Here is a 25797-nt window from a genome sequence, read left to right on the forward strand (position 1 = left end):
AGCAGTTTTTGGCCCACTCCTCCATACAGACCTTCTCCAGATCCTTCAGGTTTCGGGGCTGTCGCTGGGCAATATGGACTTTCATATTTTTTATTGGGTTCAGGTCTGGAGACTGGCTAGGCCACTCCAGGACCTTGAGATGCTTCTTACGGAGCCACTCCTTAGTTGCCCTGGCAGTGTGTTTCGGGTTGTTGTCATGCTGGAAGACCCAGCCACAACCCATCCATCCATCTTACTGAGGGAAGGAGGTTGTTGGCCAAGATCTCGCAATACATGGCCCCATCCATCCTCCCCTCAATACGGTGCAGTCGTCCTGTCCCCTTTGCAGAAAAGCATCCCCAAAGAATTATGTTTCCACCTCCATGCTTCACGGTTGGGATGGTGTTCTTGGGGTTGTACTCATCCTTCTTCTTCCTCCAAACACGGCGAGTGGAGTTTATACCAAAAAGCTCTATTTTTGTCTCATCAGACCACATGACCTCCCATTCCTCCTCTGGATCATCCAGATGGTCAATGGCAAACTTCAGATGGGCCTGGACATGTGCTGGCTTGAGCAGGGGGACCTTGCGTGCGCTGCAGGATTTTAATCCATGACGGCGTAGTGTGTTACTAATGGTTCTCTTTGAGACTCTGGTCCCAGCTCTCTTCAGGTCATTGACCAGGTCCTGCCATGTAGTTCTGGGCTGATCCCTCACCTTCCTCATGATCATTGATGCCCCACGAGGTGAGATCTTGCATGGAGCCCCAGACCGAGGGTGATTGACCGTCATCTTGAACTTCTTCCATTTTCTAATAATTGCGCCAACAGTTGTTGCCTTCTCACCAAGCTGCTTGCCTATTGTCCTGTAGCCCATCCTAGCCTTGTGCAGGTCTACAATTTTATCCCTGATGTCCTTACACAGCTCTCTGTTCTTGCCCATTGTGGAGAGGTTGGAGTCTGTTTGATTGAGTGTGTGGACAGGTGTCTTTTATACAGGTAACACGTTCAAACAGGTGCAGTTAATACAGGTAATGAGTAGAGAACAGGAGGGCTTCTTAAAGAAAAATGAACAGGTCTGTGAGAGCTGGAATTCTTACTGGTTGGTAGGTGATCAAATACTTATGTCATGCAATAAAATGCAAATTAATTACTTTAAAAAATCATACAATGTGATTTTCTGGATTTTTGTTTTAGATTCCGTCTCTCACAGTTGAAGTGTACCTATGATACAAATTACAGACCTCTACATGCTTTGTAAGTAGGAAAATCTGCAAAATAGGCAGTGTATCAAATACTTGTTCTCTTCACTGTATATATAGTGAAAACAGAGGTCTTAAAACGGAGCCTTGAGGAACACCGAAATTTACAGTTGATTTGTCAGAGGACAAACCATCAACATGTTATTACGTGCTAAGGGATAGGAACTCTCACAACCTCACTCTCCAACCAAGGTGCATGAAGAGGAGCAAACTGAAAAGAGTGGAGTGGCGGAATATCTTCTCTTCAGCATATTATGTCAAAGTAATATGTTATTTGCATGACAAAACCTGAGAATAGTTGACACATCCTCCTCTATATGAGTCACTGATAGTCACTCAATTAGCCCATGTCTGCAAAAAATAGTTTAGAGTGCTAAGTTATTTTAGCGGCCAGCTATCTAAACTGACCGGGGGACCTCACTGAGATATCATATTCAAATCTGTAAACATTTTTCTCCACCCTATGGCAAAATGTGTAGAAGTGCAGGAAATGATCTGTGGTCCCCACCCCCATCAAACTTGCCCATTCTTGGACTAGAGACTAGGCTATTTAGAGGATGTCGTGAGTTTGGGATTTAAGCCCAGTCAGTCAGAACTTCTGACATGTCATATCAGGGGGATATGAAATGACATCTCTTTCTGCAAAGCCTTATTTCTGAATTTAGCCCTTTCACAGGAATCATGACAGCCATTGTATTTGAAGAGAATGTAGCATGCTACTGTATACTGTTTGACCGGACATACAGGCCTAGTTTTCCCTGTCAGACTTCCCTTTCCTGTTTCTCTGAGCATGTTCCTATGCTTATCTGTGATGTGCAGAAATGTTACTACTGTAAGAAGAGGATGAAGAAGACGTCCGGGTGCTGTGTGCAGTGTTCCCATGGCCGCTGTTCTACGGCCTACCACCCTACCTGTGCCCAGGCCGCTGGGGTCCTCATGCAGCCAGACGAGTGGCCTTTCGTGGTCTACGTCACCTGCTGCCGGCACAAGGGCCCTATTCAGACAGAGGTATACATCAGTTGTACTTTACTTGGTGTCTTTCAGAAAGAGGAAGCTATACACCAGACGGGGAACTCTGAAGGCCTCTGTTTTGGGACTTAGTTGGGAACATTCTTCTGATACTTTGCCTTGTAGTTTCTAAACCTTCTATATACACTGAGTATAGCAAACATTATGAACACCTTCCTAATATTGAGTTGCACTCCCCTTTGGCCTCAGAACAGCCTCAATTCGTCGGGGCATGGACTCTACAAGGTGTCGAAAGTGTTCGACAGGGATGTTGGCCCATATTGACTCCAATGCTTCCAACAGTTGTGTCAAGTTGGCTGGATGTCCTTTGGGTGGTGGACCATTCTTGATACACACGGGAAACTGTTGAGTGTGGAAAAACCAGAGCGTTGCTGTTCTTGGCACAAACTGCTGTGCCTGGCACCTACTGCCATACCCCGTTCAAAGGCACTTAAATATTTTGTCTTGCCCAGTCCATGTTTCAATTGTCTCGAGGCTTAAAAATCCTTCTTTAACCTGTCTCCTCCCTTTCATCTACACTGATTGAACTGGATTTATCTGGATGTTTTGTATACTCAGTGTATTCAGGACTGTGCTCACCACATTGTATTGCATAAACATGACTAGGTTTTAAATTTGAGTGAAAACTACCACAAGTGTGCCCATGTGCTTCCAGTCCAAAGAGGTTGATAGTTCTTATTTGATGCTAATCCTGTGGATGACCATGTAATCATCACTGATCTCTCTCCTCTCTCAGCGTAACAAAGCAGCCATGCATGAGCTCACCGTGGGACAGAGGGTGATCTGTAAGCACAAAAATGGCCGCTACTACCAGTGTGACGTGGTGCAGCTTTCCAAGGAGACGTTCTATGAGGTCAACTTTGATGACGGCTCCTTCAGCGACAACCTCTTTCCCGAGGACATCGTGGTAAGGAGACTTACGGTTCAGTAGTTCATATGCTGTTCATGATTAGTTTATTGATTGCTTAGAGAGCTAGGCAAAATGGACAACAGTCCACAGCGTGATAAATGTACCCGTTTTTTGGTTTTGTTGTGATAACGATGAATAGGCGATAAATAATGGTCAATTTTTTGGGGGTGGAGGTGCTCGAACTGGGCGATATGGACAAACAGTAATATTGTGATGAATGTAACTATTTTGCTTGATAACAATCATTAATGGACAGTTAATTTAAATTAGCGGCAGGGCTCTAGAACATTTTCTTCCAGTGCCAAGTAAGACAGCTGAGATGGTGGCCTATGATTAAAAAATTAAGCTATTTCATGTAACATATCCAGTTGTAAAGTGGTGCCATGAACTTAATATAAAGAGGTGAGAAATATAGTAGTGGTTTTGAAAAACAGTAGTCTTTTTCTCCGCAATTGCATTTTGAGCAACGTTAATATGCTTGTGCTTCTCAGAATGCATATTTCCCTCCTCCGTGCGCACAGTGGGGAGAGGAAGTGAGAGTGGCTCGCTCACACAGCAGCTGACGGCGAAACAGGGACAGGCAGATACTTTCATAGCACGAATCAACATGATGCATAGGCTATTACTGTTGACCAAATAATGGTTTTAGAACAATCTACAGGAATGTTGTCTATCACATTGTTTATTACAGACGTACACAAAATGCTTCGGTAAGAGGAAGGCCATGTCAATGTCTGTAACTTTCGGTTTATCATCCCAGCTCTGTACTACACATTGGTTGAAATTGTGTGATGCCTTTTTGGTGCTTGCTAAATAGTATGTTCGTAGAATTGTATCTAATGTTGTTTTCTGTTGTCAGAGCCGGAATTGTGCCCAGCTAGGCCCCCCATCGCAGGGGGAGGTAGTGCAGGTCCGGTGGACAGATGGTCTAGTCTACGGGGCTAAGTTTGTGGCTGCTCACGTCATCCAAATGTACCAGGTACTGCAACAGTATTCATACTCACCCGTAGCAACAATATACCTTATGCAGAAAGAGATTACAGTCTTATATGAAAGACTGCTTTGCTATCTAATTGATCAGCTCCATTTTCCCAGATGGTTTAAAACTCATAGCAAGCAATACATTAAACATCTGTGATGAAACCATTATTTTGTTTGCTATGAGAGACATCAAATGTGGTTATTTTGGCATTGATGGTGTTGTTTGATGTAGGTGGAGTTTGAAGACGGGTCACAACTAACAGCCAAGAGAGATGATGTCTATACCCTGGATGAGGAGCTGCCCAAGAGAGTCAAGTCAAGACTGGTGAGTGTACTGTGAGCTATCCAATATACTGAATCCGAAGTTGCTAACCTTTGTACATTGTATATCAACTCTGAACTTTTTCACTCTACTGTAGCAGTCTACTGGATCTTATTCTCCAGCATGTTTGTCAATTGTTAATGAGTCTTCTCCCTGTGACAATGGACCATGAAGTAATCCTCATCTTCCGTGTGTACCCTGCCCCGTCTCCCCAGTCCAAAGCGTCAGACATGCGTTTCGATGGTATATTTGAGGACAAGGAGGCCATCCAGCAGTCGAAGAGGCAGAGAGTGATCAACTCACGGTACAGAGGAGACTACATCGAACCTGTGATCTACAGAGCCATCATGGAGTAGCCTGCCGACTACAGCATGAAGTAGCCTACTCTACCAACAAATCACCAGCACTGATATTCCTTATCCAGACTTCTGCTCACTTTACCTTAATTTATCCACTGAGTGAGTAAGTGTAGCTCTGACTAAAGGACTTCCTCTGAAAATAACTGTCCAACCCCTAGTTTAGACTGTCTTTTTCTTCAATTCATCCCTTCATCATTCCAGCATTAGGCACTGGTTTCCCAGACACTGTTTAAGCCTTGTCCTGGACCAAAAATATCTTTCCAGAACTAGGCTTGGTCTGTGTCCAGGAAACCTGTCCCTATGGTTATTACCATCCATGTCACATTTTCTGCTAGTCTGCCAGTGCCCAGTATCAGTAATTTGTGTATTGAATGAAGTGATATTGGCCCTTGATTTTTGCTCCCAAACAAGATGTAAACTTTCTGATAATAACAATTCACTCAATATAATTCAGTGGTAGGAAGGATTTCTTCAAGGGAGTGAAGCAGACACAAAAGTTATTGCCACTCATCCTCAAACACTTGTGTTTTCTGACTCAATATTTGACCATGTTTGCCAGTTGTTATTTTACGTACATATGTATATATTTTCCTATGTATACTGAACAAAAATATTAACACAACATGCAACAAGTTCAATGATTTTACTGAGTTACAGTTCATATAAGGAAATCAGTCAATTGAAATAAATAAATTAGGCCCTAATCTATGGATTTCACATGACTAGGCAGGGGCGCAGCCATGGGTGGGCCTGGGAGGACATAAGCTCATCCACTTGGGAGCTAGGCCCAGCCAATCAGAATGATTTTTTTGCCCAAAAAAAGGCTTTATTACAGACAGAAATGGGATGTACTGCCAAATTCTCTAAAATGAAGGAAGCGGCTTATGGTAGAGAAATGAACATTACATTTTCTGGCAACAGCTCTGGTGGATATTCCTGCAGTCAGCATGCCAATTGCATGCTCCCACAAAACTTGATACATCTGTGGCATTGTGTTGTGTGACAAAACTGCACATTCTAGTGGCCTTTTATTATCCCCAGCACAAGGTACACCTGTGTAATGATAGTGGCGTTTAATCAGCTTCTTGATATGCCACACCTGTAAGGTGGATGGATTATCTTAGCAAATGAGAAATGCTCACTAACAGGAATGTAAACTAATTTGTGTACAAATTGAGAGAAATAAGCTTTTTGTGCGTATTGAACATTTCTGGGCATCATTTATTTCAGCTCATGAAACATGGAACCAACACTTTACATGTTGCGCTTTATATTTTTGTTCAGTATAGTTTATGGTGCTACTTGCACCTATGTTTGATTTCAAGGAGGTGCAATGCCATTTTAGTAACTAATACTGCCTCCTCTTAGCAGATTCACACTGTTGACTGCATTCCTATACATTTTGTAGGAATGCATTGAATATAGCTTTTTCCATTTTGAGTTGTTTTTTTTTACCAGCATATTTATTATATGGTGCTTGGAGAAACTAAAAGTAACTTCTGCAATACAGACAGTTTGTCAGTTGCAATGCTGTAGAGGTTTCAAAACGATTATGATGTATGTTCTATTTTTGCTATAGTGATGAATTGGAAATAGCCTGTTCAGAATTGCTGTGGGCTCTCCATTTATTTCCAAGTTGGTTCTTTACTCATTTAATGAAAGTTGTGCATTGCACTTTTATTTAAGTCCAGTTTGAGAGGACATTTTAATAGTTGTGTGCTGCAATTTGCTATTTTGTGAGGGGGGGGGGGGGGACATGTTTGAAAATATTATTGTGAATTCTACATCTATAAGATGTTCTTACCCATCTCCACTCGGCCAAGATCGTCAACCATGATGCACTTATTAGGATAGGATATAGGATAAGGTGGCTTTCAGATTGTCTTCATTGTTTGTCTGTAAACTGCTGTTGTCTTGAGTGTAGGGTTGGAAAATTTTCCCACGTTTTCCAGAAATCCTGGTCGGAATATGCCTGGAATCAGGAGGGAATAAGCAGGAAATCTAGGTATACCCAATCTGGGATTTCTGGAAAACGTGGGAATTTTGAGAAAGTTCCCAGCATTTTGTGACCCTAATTGAGTGTGTGAGTCACAGAACTGACAGTATGGGTTACAGTTAGTTATAAAGGCCCACATTCACAGCAGTACCACTGAGCAAAAGGTTTTTATCATCATCATTCAATAGTATGGAAAAACTTAAGACTTATAATACATGGAGGAAAATTACTTTTCTATCAAAAATAACTATTGCTTTGTTTTATAATGATACATGTTCTATATTCACAGCCAGGAAGACACTGAGATGTAATTATTGTAATAAGTAGTTTATTGAAAGATAAACGGTTGACTCTAGGGATCTTGGCAGCATCCCAAATGGAACCCTATTCCCTATATAGGGAGTAGGGTACCATTGGGACCGTTCCCTGGCCTGTTCGTGTTTGACCTTTTGAACGTTGACCTCTTTCCTGTGTCTGTGATAAATGAACGCTGGACTTCTTCCATATTATCATTCATGCATTTTGTAAACAATTTTTGTTTCAGTAAATTTTTGCCTTGCTTATGTCCTGTTTTGGTGTTATTTGTTGGTGGTTCCATTACTATTTAATTACACTGGTTAACGATGTTTGACATGCTTATGACAATTATGACTACAATTTGAAGTATATGTAATCACACTTTCGGATAGCTTGAGAGCTTAATACGTCATACCATTAAATCACAGTAGTGATACATTTACCTCTATATGGAGTAAAACGGTCAACTGAATTATTACTGTCTTAGGAGAAGACTCTCCCAGTGTTTGTACCAGCAAACCTCACAGGTTAGCCCAAAACAGGATTTACACAGAACGTTTGTAAATCATTGCTTGAATTCATGAGACAATTTTTACAGAACTGTATATGATTTTGAAGGTCATACAGTGTATTTGAACAATTCAGATCCTTTGACTTGTTTCACATTTTGTTAAGTCACAGCCTTATTCTAAAATTGATTAAATTGGAGTTTGCCAAAGGGCACCCAGACCATGAGAAACAAGATTATCTGGTTTGATGAAACCAAGATTCAATTATTTGACCTGAATGCCTAGCGTCATGTCTGGAGGAAACCTGGCACCATCCCTACAGTGAAGCATGGTGGTGGCAGCATCATGCGGTGGGGATGTTTTTCAGCAGCAGGGACTGGGAGACTAGTCAGGATCGAGGGAAAGATGAACAGAGAAAAGTATAGAGAGATCCTTGATGAAAACCTGCTCCAGAGCGCTCAGGACCTCAGACTGGGGTGAACGTTCCCCTTCCAACAGGATAGCAACCCTAAGCTCACAGCCAAGACAACGCAGGAGTGGCTTTTTTCCCCCTCAATGTTCTTGAGGGGCCCAGCCAGAGCCCGGACTTGAACCCGATTGAACATCTCTGGAGAGACCTGAAAATAGCTGTGCAGCGACGCTTCACACCCAACCTGACAGATCTGCGGAGAAGAATAGGAGAAACTCCCTAAATACAGGTGTGCCAAGCTTGTAACGTCATACCTAAGATGACTTGAGGCTGTAATCACTGCCAAAGGTGCTTCAACAAAGTACTCAGTAAAGGGTCTGAATACTTATGTAAATGTGATACATTTAAAAAAAATGTGTTTTGGCTTTGTCATTATGTGGTATTGTGTGTAGATTGATGAGGGATAAAAACAATTTAGAATAAGGCTGCAATGTAACAAAATGTGGGAAAAGTCTAGGGGTCTGAATACTTTACATTACAGTAGCCCAGCCTTTACAAAAATAGCAGTTGTATATTGCTCTGTTTATGGTTTGCACCAGCTCTCACACAGGTTGAATGTCATTTGTGTTTAGCAAACATTGCTCATTGTTTTTGAATGTAGACAAGACAAGAAAGTGCTGAACAGCCTTATGAATGTATGATTATCTTTCCTATTTCTGCTTTTCTATTTGAATCCAATGCACTGACATTCAAGTCGGAACAACGTGACTTCTTTCCACCCTCACAACATTGTAGCAGTGTGCCACTGATTTGGCGTTTCAGAGATGTTCCCTCCCACTGTCAGTGTTGGGTCCACTGTGTTGTGTGTGCTGATGGTGCAACTGTACAGTGACCGCTATTTACCTTTTGAGGAGGGTTCCACGTACACTCGCTGCTGGATATCAATTTGAAATTGACGCTGGAGATGGACAGTTAGCTTGCATATAAAGACGAAATGTTTATCTTAGCTATCAGTCACTTCTGGGACACGTATCATCAAAGAAACGGTAAGGACACAAAAGGTGACAGTTAGCATAGCGCTAGCTAGCTTCTGTACTGTGACCAGCCATGCTTATATAGTAGAATGTGATAGAATGTAAAGTAGATACCGGTATTTAACATATCGACAAGCCTGTGGAATACATGTTTGGTCTTGCGCTTTGTTTCTGTTCAATGTATGCAATGCTGTTCGTTTAGCTAGCTAGCTGGCTTAGCTGTCCCTCCATGTCCAGATATACCTGACAGCCACCTAGCTCACTGAGCTATAATAAGAACGACCGAGCTGGGCTGGCGACCATAGTGGTGCACAGCATGGACGTCACCAGGACCTGGTTTTCAGGGCTGATTTTGGGTCAGCCCCGAATCTTTTGCGCTGCTGCAATGGTGTATTAAAAAAATGTAGTCAACTGAATGCGCCACTCACTTCATAGAGCTGTGGTCACGTGAAACTCCCGAAGTCATCCAACGGTTATAATCAGGGGTGTAGTGCTGCTGGTGCGCAGCAGAGCGACGCTTCGCCACTTTTCACAATGGTGCTATGTCTCGCAAGATCACTTAATTATTAATTAGTATTTTACATAAACATAATAAAATAGCATGATTTTATCAGACTACTATTATAGTAGTTAGGCTGATTGTGCTGAGATGTTGAATTGTTTTTCTCATTCGATGCCAGTTTAACTCCACCGGTTCTAAAATTCGATTAGTTCGGCTGGTTAGCCACCCTTACATCATTCAAGATCAAAATGCATATTCCCATGAAACTGACTTGTAAAACGTGAAGAATTATCATTCACGATTGACAGTGATGATGGCCTAATTTATAATAAGGTAGGCTTGATTTGGGGTTTTAGGATTTTAAAAATATAACATTTTCCTTTAGCCACTTACAGTATGTGTGGCATAAGCAATCATGCAATTAGGCTGGTACATTGTATGTATATTCTAAAATGATTTTATACATAGGCTTCATGTAGGTACCAACTTTCATTCAGAAATTATGGCTAACGTTTTTTTAAATGGTTCTATCTATTTAAAAAAATAGCACTAAACCACTGGTTATAATAAATGTAAAGCAATTGCCATGTGTGGTCAACTGATAATTCCAGCACCATTTTGATTGGGACAGCGTCATTGCACTTATTTGAGACTAGCATGGGAACTCATCTTGATAAATAAAATAAAAAAATAGATATGGATAAATCAATGTCCGATTTTTGTTTTAACTGTTCGGATCTTTGGTCACAATTAGGCTGGGAAATGTTAGCTAAGTCGAGGTCAGTGCTCATGATCATTAGTCTAGCAATTGAAAGCGATTTTGTCCACACACACACACACACACACACACACACACACACATATTGCCTGATGAGCATCCCTGATGTTTTCCTGAACTTTCCAATACTTTTCTAATGCATCTCAGTCGCTTAGTCTACTGATGCGAATACACATTTGTACACTTTTCACATAGGCTATTAAAGTAATGACACATGTTTTTGAATTGTTTAAAATGTTAATGAGGCCTACATCGTTTCAATAACATTGAAACTGAAACCACCATTGGCTTCATTGACTTACTGAATTTATTATTTTGTAATTGTAAGCGAGGCTACTTACTGATATATTATTTTAAATATTATTGTAAAAGTAAGCCAACCTACACAGTAACCCATGTTATGTGGTTACTGACCACAATCGATTGAATTAATAATAAGTGTTGATTATTTGGCATTGGAGAGAGCATCGCTCATGGAGGAAAACAGCGATGAAGGAAGGGTGCTGGATTTGCCAAATTATAATTACTCCTGTCTCTATAAAAAAATACATTAATTAATTTAGCTACAGAGGATCGATACACACACACACACATATATATGTATATATATATATATATATATATATATATATATATATATTTCAATAGCTGTAAATTATGTTTTGTCACATTAAGAGCGCATAGGCCTAGTCTACTGTCGGGAATCCACAGATTTTCTGTCGGGAATCCCGCACAGAAAATATTAAACAGTTGATTGTTGAGGTGAAGCGTTCAATGAAAATCAGGCAGCTAGAAGGTATTTCGCAATATTTCAAAATACAATTGCGGGGGAAAAAAATATGTTTGAACAGTTGAGTGCCACTGGAAAGTTGGTGGACTATAATTTCCTCCTCATATTCCAGGCCTAAAATCTGTGTAGGCCTATCCACTATTTTCATTGGCCTTATTGGTTGCATTTAAGACATTTGTTTTATTGATCTCAGTATGTACATGTCAGACTAGCTTGTCATTTTGATCATTTGTGTGGTATAAAAACAAACATATTATTGTAATGTCTCCATTCATGTAAAATTAGAATTACAGGAAATTATTTTAGAAAATGCACTTTTTTTTCCTCGGACCCACCAGCTCCTTAGCCCTGGTCTTTAGGACTGAGCTCCGATTGTTATGAAATTCTGGTGCATGTCCCCAGGTGGTGCCAAGGCAGGAGGTGCGGTAGCGGAGGAATGCTCATCTCCGTTCTCTTAAATCGAGGCCGAGTTGAGTTTTGATAAGTGGTCAAGCGATTTGAAAGCAACAACGTTAAGTCATCAGTCGATACTTAAAAAAAATGCCAATTCAGAAAACGCCTACCTGCAACTGCGGCCCATCATACTTTTAATAACATATTTTATGGAATACAACCAGTGACTTTTTCCTAATTTATGTTGCTCAACTGGAGATGTCTTGACGTTTGACTTGTCTTGACTTTTGCGCTGAGTTGAAAACACAAATTATGAAAAAGTCGGTGGTTTTAACTTATTCCATGTAAAAAAAAGGTATGAATATGAACACTATGTGGAAGGACCGTTGTTGTACAGGATAAACATAGGTACAGATAAGAGTCTTCAGAGTTGACATTTTTACAAGAATCAACTGATTGTTGTTGCTAGCACATCGTGCAACCAGTTATCAAAACTCAATTCTCGCCTTGATATTAGAGAACAAAATGTTCCTCAATTAGGTGTGCAGTTGAAGTTCTGCGCAATCAATGAACCGAACCTGCTGCTATTCTATCCTGTTCTATTCTATTATTTTGACACTATTCTATAAAAAGTGCATTGTAATTCCATATATTGGATTGTATCATATTCTATGCTATTATATTCTATACTACTTTTTCCTATTAAAAAAAAATATCCATGCATTTTGAAATTTAATTTATCCTGATAACAAACCATTCTCTTCACCTACAATGAGGATGGTGCCATGCACAGTAGAAGGGGATGAGAATCATGAAGCCAACCCGTCACCTGCTCCTGGTGCTTTGTCCCATGGTGGTCCTGGGCTTCCTCTACTACTCCTCTGGGAGACTGCACCCCTGGGGCTGGGGACATAAATCATCACGTAAGTACAGTAAAGCAACTACCCATGTCCTAGACGGAGTGCCAGTCTGTTTGTGCCGTCATGCCAAATCATTGTTACTCATTGTCATGCCAAACATGTTTATAATGAGTATGATGCACCAAGCTTTGCCCCCACCCCCATCCAGCATAATGTTTCCTGTCATTGTAGCAGCATGTTTTGTGTATACTACTACTTACCAGAAGGGGGAGCTAAGAGACTAAGGCAACTTAGGAAACATGGAACTGAAAGATGTACTGTATATTCAGTAAATTCAGAAATCACATAACTAAACAAAATGAACTACACTATAGAATAAATAAATTATATAAAGCATGATATTAAAAATCTCTGGAGTACCTTAAATGAAATCCTAGGCAAAAAAAAAGCAAACTCGGCTTTATCCTTCATTGAGGTGGATGGCTTGTTCGTAACAAAACCCTTTGATATTGCCAACCACCTGAATATAATTTTTTGTTGACAATATTTTCAAACTGAGGCATGACATGTGAGCAACAAATGCTGAGCCTTTATATTCATGCATAACGGACCAAATAATGAAAGACAACGACTGTAGTTTTGAGTTCTGCAAAGTTGGTGTGGGAGAGGTGAAAATATTGTTGCTATCTCTAAATAAGGGCACACCACCTGGTACCGACAACCTGGATGGTAAATTGCTGACGTTGGTAGCGGAATACATTGTGACTCCTGTTTGACATATCTCCAATTTAGGCCTAGAAGATGGTGTGTGCCATCAGACATGGAGGGAGGCAAAGGTCTTTCCACTATCCAAGAATACCAAAGCACCCGTAATGGTTCAGACAGCCGACCAATCAGCCTGTTACCAATGCTTAGCAAACTTTTGGAAAAAATTGTGTTTGACCAAATACAGTGATATTTTACAGAAAACAAATAAAAAAACTGACTTTCAGCATGCTTATAGGGAAGGGCACTCAACATGCTCAGCACGGACACAAATTCCTGATGATTGGCTGAAAGAAAATGATAAGAAGATTGTGGGAGCTGTGTTGTTAGTATTCAGTGCAGCTTTTGATATCATCGATCATAACCTCTTGGTGAAAAAACGTAGGCGTTATGGATTTACATCCTCTGCCTTATCATGGATTGACAGTTACCCGAGTGTGGTGAACCACAAGGGCAGCTGGCTTGGGTAATTATTGTTTTCCGTTTTTACTAATGACCTTTCACTGACTTTGAATAAAGCCTGTGTGTCTATGTACTCTGACAATTCAACCGTATACACGTAAGCTAAGACAGTAAAACAAATAACTGACACCCTTAACATAGAGCTCCAGTCAGTTTTAGAATGGGTAACTAGCAATAGGCTGGTGCTAAATATCAAAAAAACTAAAAGCATAGTTTTCGGGAAAAATCACTCACTCAACCCTAAACCTCATCTAGATCTATTACTTAATAATGTGACGATTGAGCAAGTTGAGGAGACTAAACTGCTAGTTGTAACCCTAGATAGCAAGCTGTCATGGTCAAAACATATAGACTCAATGGTTGCTAGAATGTGAATAGGTCTGTCCATGATAAGGCATTGTTCTGCTTTCTTGGCATCTAAGCAAACCAGGAAGGTCCTACAGGCCTTGATTTTGTCGCACATAGACTACTGCCCAGTTGTCTGGTCATGTGCGGCAAAGAAGGACATAGGAAAATTGCAGTTGGTCCAGAAAAGAGCAGCACGTATTGCGCTTAGATGTACACGGAGGGCGAATGTCAGTGGTGTGCATGTCAATCTCTCCTCAGAGTTGAGGAGAGATTGACTGCATCACTATTGGTCTTTGTGCAAGGTGTTGATGGGTTAACAGTACTGAATTGTCTGTTGAAGCAGTTGTCACACAGTTCGGGCACTCATCGGTACCACACAAGACATGCAGCCAGAGGTCTCTTCACAGTCCCCAGGTCCAGAACAGAGGCTGGGAAACACACAGTATTAAATAGAGCCATGAATACATGGAACTCTCTGCCACCCCAAGTAACTCAAGCTAGCAATAAAATCGGATTTAAAAAAATTGATAAAAGAACACATTACGGCACAATGGGGACTGTGAAGAGACAGACATTTGTATATATTTTGGATTGTATTTTGCATTGTATTGTCTTATGTTGTTATGTACACTGAGTGTACAAAACATTAGGAACACCTTCCTAATATCGAGTTGCATCCCCTTTGCTCTCAACAGCCTCAGTTCATTGGGACATGGAATCTACAAGGTGTCAAAAGTCTTCCACAGGGATGCTGGCCCATGTTGACTACAATGCTTCCCACAATTGTGTCAAGTTAGCTGGATGTCCTTTGGGTGGTGAACCATGCTTGATACACATGGGAAACTGTTGACCATGACAAACCCAGAAGTGTTCTTGACACAAACCGGTGCGTCTGGCACCGACTACCATACACCTCTCAAAGGCACTTACATTGCGTTTGGAAAGTAATCAGACCCCTTTACTTTTTCCACATTTTGTTATGTTACAGCCCTTTTCCTCATCAATCTACACACAAAACCCCATAATGACATAGCAAAAACAGGTTTATAGACAATTTAGCAAATGCATAAAAAAAAATCAAAACATATCACATTTACGAGTGATAGATGTGCAGAAGATGAATGTGCAAGTATAGATACTGGGGTGCAAAGGAGCAAAATAAATAAATAACAGTATGGGGAGGTAGTTGGATGGGCTATTTACAGATGGGCTACGTACAGGTGCAGTGATCTGTGAGCTGCTCTGACAGCTGATGCTTAAAGTTAGTGAGGGAGATATGAGTCTCCAGCTTCAGTGATTTTTGCAGTTCGTTCCAGTCATTGGCAGCAGAGAACTGGAAGGAAAGGCGGTCAAAGGAAGAATTGACTTTGGGGGTGAACAGTGAAATATACCTGCTGGAGCACATGGGTGGGTGCTGCTATGGTGACCAGTGAGCTGAGATAAGGCAGGGCTTTACCTAGCAAAGACTTATAGATGACCTGGAGCCCATGGGTTTGGCGATGAATGTGAAGCGAGGGCCAGCCAACGGGAGCATGCAGGTCACAGTGGTGGGTAGTATATGGGGCTTTGGTGACAAAAACGGATGGCACTGTGATAGACTACATCCAATTTGCTGAGTAGAGTGTTGGAGGCTATTTTGTAAATGAGATCGCTGAAGTCAAGGATCGGTAGATAGTCAGTTTTACGAGGGTATGTTTAGCAGTGAAGGATGAGTGAAGGATGCTTTGTTGCAAAATAGGAAGCCGATTCTAGATTTAATTTTGGATTGGAGATGCTTAATGTGAGTCTGGAAGGAGAGTTTACAGTCTAACCAGACACCTAGGTATTTGTAGTTGTCCACATATTCTAAGTCAGAACCGTCCAGACTAGTGATGCTGGACGGGCAGGCAGGTGCGGGCAGCGATCGGTTGGTTAGTTATACTTGCATTTAAGAGCAGTTGGAGCAGTTGGAGGCCACGGAAGGATAGTTGTATAGCATTGAAGCTCGTCTGGAGGTTAGTTAACACAGTGTCCAAAGAAGGGGCAGAAGTAGAGGTGGAGAGGTGGATCAGAGAATCACCAGCAGCAAGAGCCACATCATTGATGTATACAGAGAAAAGAGTCGACCCGAGGATTGAACCCTGTGGCACCCCCATAGAAATTGGCAGAGGTCCGGACAACAGGCCCTCCGATTTGACACTCTGAACACTTCTGAGAAGTAGTGGGTGAACCATACGAGGCAGTCTTGAGAAACCAAGGCTGTTGAGTCTGCCGATAAGAATGTGGTGATTGACAGATTTTAAAGCCTTGGCCAGGTCGATGAATAAAACTGCACAGTATTGTCTCTTATCGATGGCGGTTATGATATCGTTTACAGTGCCTTGCGAAAATATTCGGCCCCCTTGAACTTTGCGACCTTTTGCCACATTTCAGGCTTCAAACATAAAGATATAAAACTGTTTTTTTTTGTGAAGAATCAACAACAAGTGGGACACAATCATGAAGTGGAACGACATTTATTTGATATTTCAAACTTTTTTAACAAATCAAAAACTGAAAAATTGAGCGTGCAAAATTATTCAGCCCCCTTAAGTTAATACTTTGTAGCGCCACCTTTTGCTGCGATTACAACTGTAAGTCGCTTGGGGTATGTCTCTATCAGTTTTGCACATCGAGAGACTGACATTTTTTCCCATTCCTCCTTGCAAAACAGCTTGAGCTCAGTGAGGTTGGATGGAGAGCATTTGTGAACAGCAGTTTTCAGTTCTTTCCACAGATTCTCGATTGGATTCAGGTCTGGACTTTGACTTGGCCATTCTAACACCTGGATATGTTTATTTTTGAACCATTCCATTGTAGATTTTGCTTTATGTTTTGGATCATTGTCTTGTTGGAAGACAAATCTCAGTCCCAGTCTCAGGTCTTTTGCAGACTCCATCAGGTTCTTCCAGAATGGTCCTGTATTTGGCTCCATCCATATTCCCATCAATTTTAACCATCTTCCCTGTCCCTGCTGAAGAAAAGCAGGCCCAAACCATGATGATGCCACCACCATGTTTGACAGTGGGGATGGTGTGTTCAGGGTGATGAGCTGTGTTGCTTTTACGCCAAACATAACGTTTTGCATTGTTGCCAAAAAGTTCAATTTTGGTTTCATCTGACCAGAGCACCTTCTTCCACATGTTTGGTGTGTCTCCCAGGTGGCTTGTGGCAAACTTTAAACAACACTTTTTATGGATATCTTTAAGAAATGGCTTTCTTCTTGCCACTCTTCCATAAAGGCCAGATTTGTGCACTATACGACTGATTGTTGTCCTATGGACAGAGTCTCCCACCTCAGCTGTAGATCTCTGCAGTTCATCCAGAGTGATCATGGGCCTCTTGGCTGCATCTCTGATCAGTCTTCTCCTTGTATGAGCTGAAAGTTTAGAGGGACGGCCAGGTCTTGGTAGATTTGCAGTGGTCTGATACTCCTTCCATTTCAATATTATCGCTTGCACAGTGCTCCTTGGGATGTTTAAAGCTTGGGAAATCTTTTTGTATCCAAATCCGGCTTTAAACTTCTTCACAACAGTATATCGGACCGGCCTGGTGTGTTCCTTGTTCTTCATGATGCTCTCTGCGCTTTTAACGGACCTCTGAGACTATCACAGTGCAGGTGCATTTATACGGAGACTTGATTACACACAGGTGGATTGTATTTATCATCATTAGTCATTTAGGTCAACATTGGATCATTCAGAGATCCTCACTGAACTTCTGGAGAGAGTTTGCTGCACTGAAAGTAAAGGGGCTGAATAATTTTGCACGCCCAATTTTTCAGTTTTTGATTTGTTAAAAAAGTTTGAAATATCCAATAAATGTCGTTCCACTTCATGATTGTGTCCCACTTGTTGTTGATTCTTCACAAAAAAATACAGTTTTATATCTTTATGTTTGAAGCCTGAAATGTGGCAAAAGGTCGCAAAGTTCAAGGGGGCTGAATACTTTCACAAGGCACTGTAGGACCTTGAGCATGGCTGAGGTGCACCCATGACCTGCTCGGAAACCAGATTGCATAGCGGAGAAGGTACGATGGGATTCGAAATGGTTGGTGATCTGTTTGTTAACTTGACTTTTGTAGGCCTTAGAAAGGCAGGGTAGGATAGATATAGGTTTTGAAGAGGGGGATGACCACGGCAGCTTTCCAATCTTTGGGAATCTCAGACGATACGAAAGAGAGGTTGAACAGGCTAGTAATAGGGGTTGCAACAATTTCTGCTGATAATTTTAGAAAGAGAGGGTCCAGATTGTCAAGCCCCTGCTGATTTGTTGGGGTCCAGATTTTGCAGCTCTTTCAGAACATCAGCTATCTGTACTTGGGTGAAGGAGAAATGGGGGAGGCTTGGGCAAGTTGCTGTGTGGGGTGCAGAGCTGTTGACCGGGGTAGGGGTAGCCAGGTTGAAAGCATGGCCAGCCGTAGTGAAATGCTTATTGAAATTCTAAATTATCTTGGATTTATCGGTGGTGACAGTGTTTCCTGGTCTCAGTGCAGTGGGCAGCTGGGAGGAGGTGTTCTTATTCTCCATGGACTTTACAGTGTCCCAGAACTTTTGGAGTTTGTGCTACAGGATGCAAATTTCTGTTTGAAAAAGCTAGCCTTTGCTTTCCTAACAGCCTGTGTATATTGGTTCCTAACTTCCCTGGAAGTTGCATATCGCGGGGGCTATTCGATGCTAATGCAGTACGCCACAGGATGTTTTTGTGCTGGTCAAGGGCAGCCAGGTCCGGAGTGAACCAAGGGCTATATCTGTTCCTGGTTCTACATTTTTTAAATGAGGCATGCTTATTAAAGATGGTGAGGAAAGCACTTTAAGAATAACCAGGCATCCTCTACTAATGGAATTAGGTCAATATCCTTCCAGGATACCCCTGCCAGGTCGATTAGAAAGGCCTGCTCGCTGAAGTGTTTTGGGGAGCGTTTGAGAGTGATGAAGGGTGGTCGTTTGACCGCAGACCCATTACGCACGCAGGTAATGAGGCAGTGATTGCTGAGATCCTGGTTGATGACAATATTTGGATGGCAGGTTGATTAGGATGATATCTATGAGGGTGCCCATGTTTACAGATTTGGGTTTGTACCTGGTAGTTTCATTGATCATTTGTGTGAGATTGAGGGCTTCAAGCTTAGATTGTAGGATGGCCGGGGTGTTAAGCATGTCCCAGTTTAGGTCACCTAACAGCAGGAGCGCTGTAGATAGTTGGAGGGCAATCAATTCACATATGGTGTCCAGGGCACATCTGGGGCCAGAAGGTGATCTATTGCAGCGGCAATGGTGAGAGACTTGTTTCTGGAAAGGTGGATTTTTAAAAGTAGAATCTCAAATTGTTTGGGCACAGTCCTGGATAGTAAGACAGAACTCTGCAGTAGATTGCAACTTCGCCCCCTTTGGCAGGTCCATCTTGTCGGAAAATGTTATAGTTAGGGATGAAAATTCCAGGGGTTTTGGTGGTCTTCCTAAGCCAGGATTCAGACACTGCTAGGACATCCGGGTTGGCAGAGTGTGCTAAAGAAGTGAATTAAACAAACTTAGGGAGGAGGCTTCTAATGTTAACATGCATGAAACCAAGGCTTTTAAGGATACAGAAGTCAACAAATGAGAGTTCCTGTGGAATGGGTGTGGAGCTAGGTACTGCAGGGCCTGGATTAACCTTTACATCACCAGAGGAACAGAGGAGTATGATAAGGGTACGGCTAAAGGCTATAAGAACTAGTCGTCTAGTACTTTCGGAACAGAGAGTTAAGGGAGCAGGTTTCTGGTCACGGTAGAATAGATTCAAGGCATAATGTACAGACAAAAGTATGGTAGAATGTGAATCCAGTGGAGGAGGTAAACCTAGGCATTGAGTGACAATGAGAGAGATATTGTCTCTAGAAACATCATTTAAACCAGGTGAGGTCACCGCAGGTGTGGGAGGTGGAACTAAAGGGTTATCTAAGGTACAGTGGGGTATAGTCAGCCACCAATTGTGCAAGTTCTCCCACTTAAAAAGATGAGAGGCCTGTAATTTTCATCATAGGTACACTTCAACTATGACAGCCAAAATGAGAAAAAAAATCCAGAAAATCACATTGTAGGATTTTTTATGAATTTATTTGCAAATTATGGTGGAAATTAAGTATTTGGTCACCTACAAACAAGCAAGATTTCTGGCTCTCACAGACCTGTAACAACTTCTTTAAGAGGCTCCTCTGTCCTCCACTCGTTACCTGTATTAATGGCACCTGTTTGAACTTGTTATCAGTATAAAAGACACCAAGGAGACTTTTGTTTCGAAATCTCCTAGGCAAGTCTTACTTTCAAGTAATTATTATACTGTTAAATAATGTTATTCCAGCCTGAGCTTTTCTCTGCGTAATAACAAAATGTTATTAATAACATTAATAACTAAATAACTAAATTACCGGAATAGGCTAACTAAAGTTATATGTAACAACATACAGTAGGCCTACAACGTAACTACACAGCTATAGAGCATTACACGACTCTGTCGTGTTTATTTTGTACCGTTTTTTGTATAGTTATGTACAAAATCATGATGTTTTTTAAAGTTAAATGTTTAGGTTAAATGTCTAACTCAGGAGAAACAAGAACAACACTACTCTTCTCTTTCGTTCTCTTATGTCCTTCCTCTCACTCCGTCAACTAGCACCCAGGGTCTGTGAAAATACACATATTTCAAAGCGGAAAATGATTCCTGTACCTCAGGCATATCAGCATTTGTTAGCAATTTGGGAGATATGTTTGTTCACCACTCTTCACAGATGCAAGTTGAGTTTCCAAGTTCAGAAAAGGGATGGAAGGAGCGAGCCAAGCATGATGCCGTAGGGCTTCTTGTTCTCTGCCAACCTGAGTCCAGGCTTGATTTGAAAATAGCCCATTATGTAAAAACCAAGTAAACGTTTGGAGATTAGTGCATTTAACTTTACTCTGAGTGTTTAAGCTTTTTGGCAGATGAGCCAAAGAAAGAAAGGAAGTTTAGCAGGCTAACAGGTATCCTCAAACAACAGATATTGTGAGAGCAACTCAACAACCTCACACCCCCTGTCCTGATTTTACGGTACATTTACGCCAACTGCGGTGTCGCTGTTGGGTGTGTTGAACTTTCTTTTATGTGGTTTGTAAGGTGTACCTCTTTAAAAATGGTCCTCATCCCTGATTTGAGGCTGCATCCCTATTCTCTACATAATTCACTACTTTTAACCAGAATGCTATGGGCCCTGGTCAAAAGTGGTACACTACATAGGGAATAGGGTGCCATTTGGGACACATCCCCTATCTAACAGCTTGTTCTACAACAATAGCTTGTTTTCCTATGAACCCACTATCAAGCAATGCACCTCTCAGGAGGTAGTTTGGACTTGGCAGAATGTGTATTATTCACTTGTTTGGACTCCTCAATGTCCAATGATGTGCAAACCAAACCCTTAAACCATTCCCTTCAACTGCGTAAACTTGATGGAATTACTTCTCTTTTTAATCATCCTGTCATGACAGCTTTAATTTGTTTATTTTTAATAGGGTTATTGCTTAATCTCATGATTTGCAATATCGTCCAACACTTTGTAAAATGGCAGGCTGAGACGACAGTGAATGATGATGTTGGCACTAGAGCCTAGCTGCCTAGGAGCAACAGAACAGGAGATGGATGTGCTCTTCTGAGAGAGGGTGTCACGCCCTGACCTTAGAGAGCCGTTTTATTTCTCTATTTGGTTAGGTCAGGGTGTGATTTGGGGTGGGCATTCTATGTTGCCTATTTCTTTGTTTTGGCTGAGTATGGTTCCCAATCAGAGGCAGCTGTCTATCGTTGTCTCTGATTGGGAATCATACTTAGGCAGCCTTTTTCCCACCTGTGTCTGTGGGTAGTTATTTTCTGTTTTGTCTCTGTTACCTGACAGAACTGTTCGCTTTCGTTTTGTTACTTTGTTCAAGTGTTTTTTGTTAATAAAATAATATTGAACACTTTTCAGGCTGCGCTTTGGTCCACTCCTTCTGAAGACAGGCGTTACAAAGCGTGCTGGTAGTGTTAGTGGAAATTATGAAGGTGGTGGTTAATATGGATTCTTGTTTATGTCACACCCTATGACTAACACTACTCAATCAACCACCTGTTTTCACACTGTGTTTTCCACATAGAAATAACATTTCTACAACGAACATTCCCATTCAAGCCCATGGCAAGCAATTATATTTCTATGGTTTTCCCTTGAATAGGAGGGCTTGTCCAGCGATATCTAACACTTACTACCCTGGGGCTTAACTCGTTACTTAACTCTTGTGTTTCAGAGAAAGACCTGGATAGTTTTTTCTCCGTGGGACGATTATTTCACTCAGGTAGTATAGATTAAGGTTTAGAGTTAAGCCAACCCTGCCACATATATACCCGGCATCCATGTTGGGAGGTTTTGTCAATCTTATGCATTTTCAAAAGCCTGGCCTTCTCATAGTACTCACTTAGGTGTGCTTACATTTGATTAACAAACATCTAGAATTGAGTGCAACTGCTGTAAATAGTGTATCTGGCATATCAGATGATAATAGTGGTCATTCACTGTATTATTGAAACTATATATTTAATTTAAATTTTAAAACATTTCCAAACTGCCACCAGTTCAATCTTCTATGGTATGTCCACATGTTGAAATACAGTATATCTTTCAAAGACAATTATCTTCTATCTATATGTGTTAATTTTATAGGAAAATAATGGCTGGAAATGTACAATTTCATTCAGTATTTCTCTTTTGTATGTAAGACTTCACCTTTAATGTTTTAATGATTCACTGTACATTGAGAACCAGCCTTCTTTTGAATTTCATAACCAAATGTGGATCATTCAACCTCATTAATGACCTTGACATAGGAAATGAAAACGTGCCATAGAAACACCCATAGTCGACCAAAATCCACCCTGCAGTTAAGAGATATATCTTTGTAAGAGCAGGACCCATGAGCTCCCCTGATTTCCAGACCCCGGAATCTAGAGCCCAGAGGTAGCTGGCTAGAGGCTTGCTGCTTTCCATCAGGAAACTGCTGCTAGAACAAATCTCACTCTCTGCCCAGCAATATTAAGAAGCACCTATTTATCTCCCCCCCAACTAACCCACCACACTTCACAACAAACCTCTCAATCCCATCAGCACTCAATGAACCTGTCACCACAGCACTCCTCCCACACACACACATACACACACATGCACACACACACTATAGGTTGACCGATTATGATTTTTCAACGCCGATACCAATTATTGGAGGACTAAAAAAGCCGATAGCGATTAATCAGCCGATTTTTAAAATGTATTTGTAATAATGACAATTACAACAATACTGAATTAACACTTATTTTAACTTAATATAAGACATCAATAAAATCAATTTAGCCTCAAATAAATAATGAAACATGTTCAATTTGGTTTAAATAATGCAAAAACAAAGTGTTGGAGAAGAAAGTAAAAGTGCAATATGTGCCATGTAAGAAAGCTAAGGTTTAAGTTCCTTGCTCAGAACATGAGAACATATGAAAGCTGGTGGTTCCTTTTAACATGAGTCTTCAGTATTCCCAGGTAAGAAGTTTTAGGTTGTAGTTATTATAGGAATTATAGGACTATTTCTCTCTATACCATTTGTATTTCATATACCTTTGGGTGTTCTTATATGCGCTTTAGTATTGCCAGTGTAACAGTATAGCTTCCGTACCTCTCCTCGCTCCTACCTGGGCTCGAACCAGGAACACAACAACAATAGCCACCCTCGCAGCAGCGTTACCCATGCAGAGCAAGAGGAACAACTACTCCAAGTCTCAGAGCGAGTGACGTTTGAAACTCTATTAGCGCGCACCCCGCTAACTAGCTAGCCATTTCACATCACATCGTTACACCAGCCTAATCTCGGGAGTTGATAGGCTTGAAGTCATAAACAGCAGCGCTGCTGGCAAAATGCATGAAAGTGCTGTTTAAATGAATGCTTATGATTCTGCTGGGGCCTACCATCGCTCAGTCAGACTGCTCTATCAAATCATAGACTTAATTATAATATAATAACACAGAAATACGAGCCTTAGGTCATTAATATGGTCAAATCCGGAAACTATCATCTCGAAAACAAGACGTTTATTCTTTCAGTGAAATACGGAACAGTAGTTTATTTTATATTCCTGTTACATTGCACAACCTTCAATGTTATGTCATAATTACGTAAAATTCTGGCAAATTAGTTCACAATGAGTCAGGCGGCCCAAACTGTTGCATATACCCTGACTCTGCGTGCAATGAACGCAAGAGAAGTGACACAATTTCACCTGGTTAATATTGCCTGCTAACCTGGATTTCTTTTAGCTAAATATGCAGGTTTAAAAATATATACTTCTGTGTATTGATTTTTAAGAAAGACATTGGCGTTTATGGTTAGGTACACGTTGGAGCAACGACAGTCCTTTTTCGCGAATGCGCACTGGATCAATTATATGCAACGCAGGACACGCTAGATAAACTAGTAATATCATCAACCATGATTATGATTGAATAAGTTTAATGCTAGCTAGCAACTTACCTTGGCTTCTTACTGCATTCGCGTAACAGGCGTGCTCCTCGTGAGGCAGGTGATTAGAGCGTTGGACTAGTTAACTGTAAGGTTGCAAGATTGAATCCCTGAACTGACAAGTTAAAAATCTGTCATTCTGCCCCGAACAATGCAGTTAACCCACTGTTCCTAGGCCGTCATTGAAAATAAGAATGTGTTCTTAACTGACTTGCCTAGTAAATAAAGATTAAATAAAAGGTGTACATTTTTTTTTTTAAATCCGTAAAAACTGCAAAATCGGCATCCAAGATGACCGATTTCTGATTGTTATGAAAACTTGAAATCGGCCCTAATTAAAACTTGAAATCGGCCCCCATTTTCGATTAATCGGTCGACCTCTAACACACACACATACAACACACACTCCATCACACACTGTGGTCTAGTCTCCCACAGCCAGATGGTATTCGATCAATTTACAACTTTATCTTCAGTGTTCTTGAAGATCTCCAAGATCTCTTCTCTTTTTATTTGTGCTTCATTTCCTTTTAAGCAGCAGGGTGCACAGAGTTATTTGCTTTAGCAGGCAGATAGCAGCACCATGAAAGAGCTGGATAACTTGAGTAACTAATGAGAGGCCTTAGATCTGGCTACTCCAGTGTCAATTTAATTGAACTCTGCCGGGCAAATGTTAAAGATATGTACTTTTTTTTTGACTGAATGTACTGTTTTGAAAGTGGGTGAACAGTGCTCTGCTGCTTTTCAAATACAAGTGTGACCTCTGTTTACCTTTGTTTTAACAGGAAATGTTGGATTCAAAACTATCATTTGTTTTCTTGTTTTTAACAATGTTATTTTGAATGAAGAAAGCTAAGATTGAGATTAAGTTGTCCTGACCTCAATAAATCAGTTCAACTAAACCACATCATTTATCTAGACACATTTGCCAGCCAGACCATTGAGAAGAGCAAATATGATGTTTTTTGTGTTACTGTTCCACTCCCATAAGGACATGAAGTCATGTACCAGGCCTGCAAATAAAGGGCAGAGAGGACACAGTCATTGCCAGTTTAAAGAACAGCTCCAGTGACCTCTAATGATGAATATAATATGATGATTGCAGACAGACATGTTTTTATGAAGTTGAAAATGTACCCATGTCGTAAGAGATTCATATGTGTCCATGTCATAAGTAGAAATAGCTACTGCCTCATGATCCATGACGTTTCCTATGACCCAAGCTCCAACAGAAACTTACCAAAAATGTAAATTC

At 41.0% G+C, this 25797-nt stretch overlaps 2 protein-coding genes across 17 annotated transcripts in view; both read left to right on the plus strand.

The window, feature by feature from the left end:
* The window catches only part of LOC110521735 (lysine-specific demethylase 4A), a 49213-nt gene extending 43806 nt beyond the window's left edge, over positions 1-5407 (plus strand). For all 6 annotated transcript variants that reach the window (XM_021599554.2, XM_021599552.2, XM_036968612.1 and 3 more), the window contains 5 exons: positions 2059-2247; positions 3005-3175; positions 4038-4157; positions 4392-4484; positions 4697-5407. In XM_021599554.2, coding sequence (XP_021455229.1) covers positions 2059-2247; positions 3005-3175; positions 4038-4157; positions 4392-4484; positions 4697-4837 — 714 coding nt within the window. In that variant the 3' untranslated portion in view covers positions 4838-5407. The remainder of the gene's footprint in view (positions 1-2058; positions 2248-3004; positions 3176-4037; positions 4158-4391; positions 4485-4696) is intronic.
* A 3463-nt stretch (positions 5408-8870) lies between these two features.
* LOC110521738 (CMP-N-acetylneuraminate-beta-1,4-galactoside alpha-2,3-sialyltransferase) overlaps positions 8871-25797 on the plus strand; it is a 123697-nt gene continuing 106770 nt past the window's right edge. For 7 of the 11 annotated variants that reach the window (XR_002473192.2, XR_002473195.2, XR_002473201.2 and 4 more), the window contains exons 1-3: positions 8871-9097; positions 12325-12471; positions 22290-22337. Coding sequence is in view for 6 of the 11 variants with exons in the window: in XM_036969206.1 (XP_036825101.1) it covers positions 12351-12471; positions 22290-22337 (169 nt within the window). In the remaining 5 variants the exon portion in view is untranslated. The remainder of the gene's footprint in view (positions 9098-12324; positions 12472-22289; positions 22338-25797) is intronic. The other 4 variants (XM_021599560.2, XM_021599559.2, XM_021599561.2 and 1 more) reach the window with 4 other exon arrangements.

This window comes from Oncorhynchus mykiss, chromosome 30 (genome assembly GCF_013265735.2).
Source record: "Oncorhynchus mykiss isolate Arlee chromosome 30, USDA_OmykA_1.1, whole genome shotgun sequence".
Classification (NCBI taxonomy): domain Eukaryota; kingdom Metazoa; phylum Chordata; class Actinopteri; order Salmoniformes; family Salmonidae; genus Oncorhynchus; species Oncorhynchus mykiss.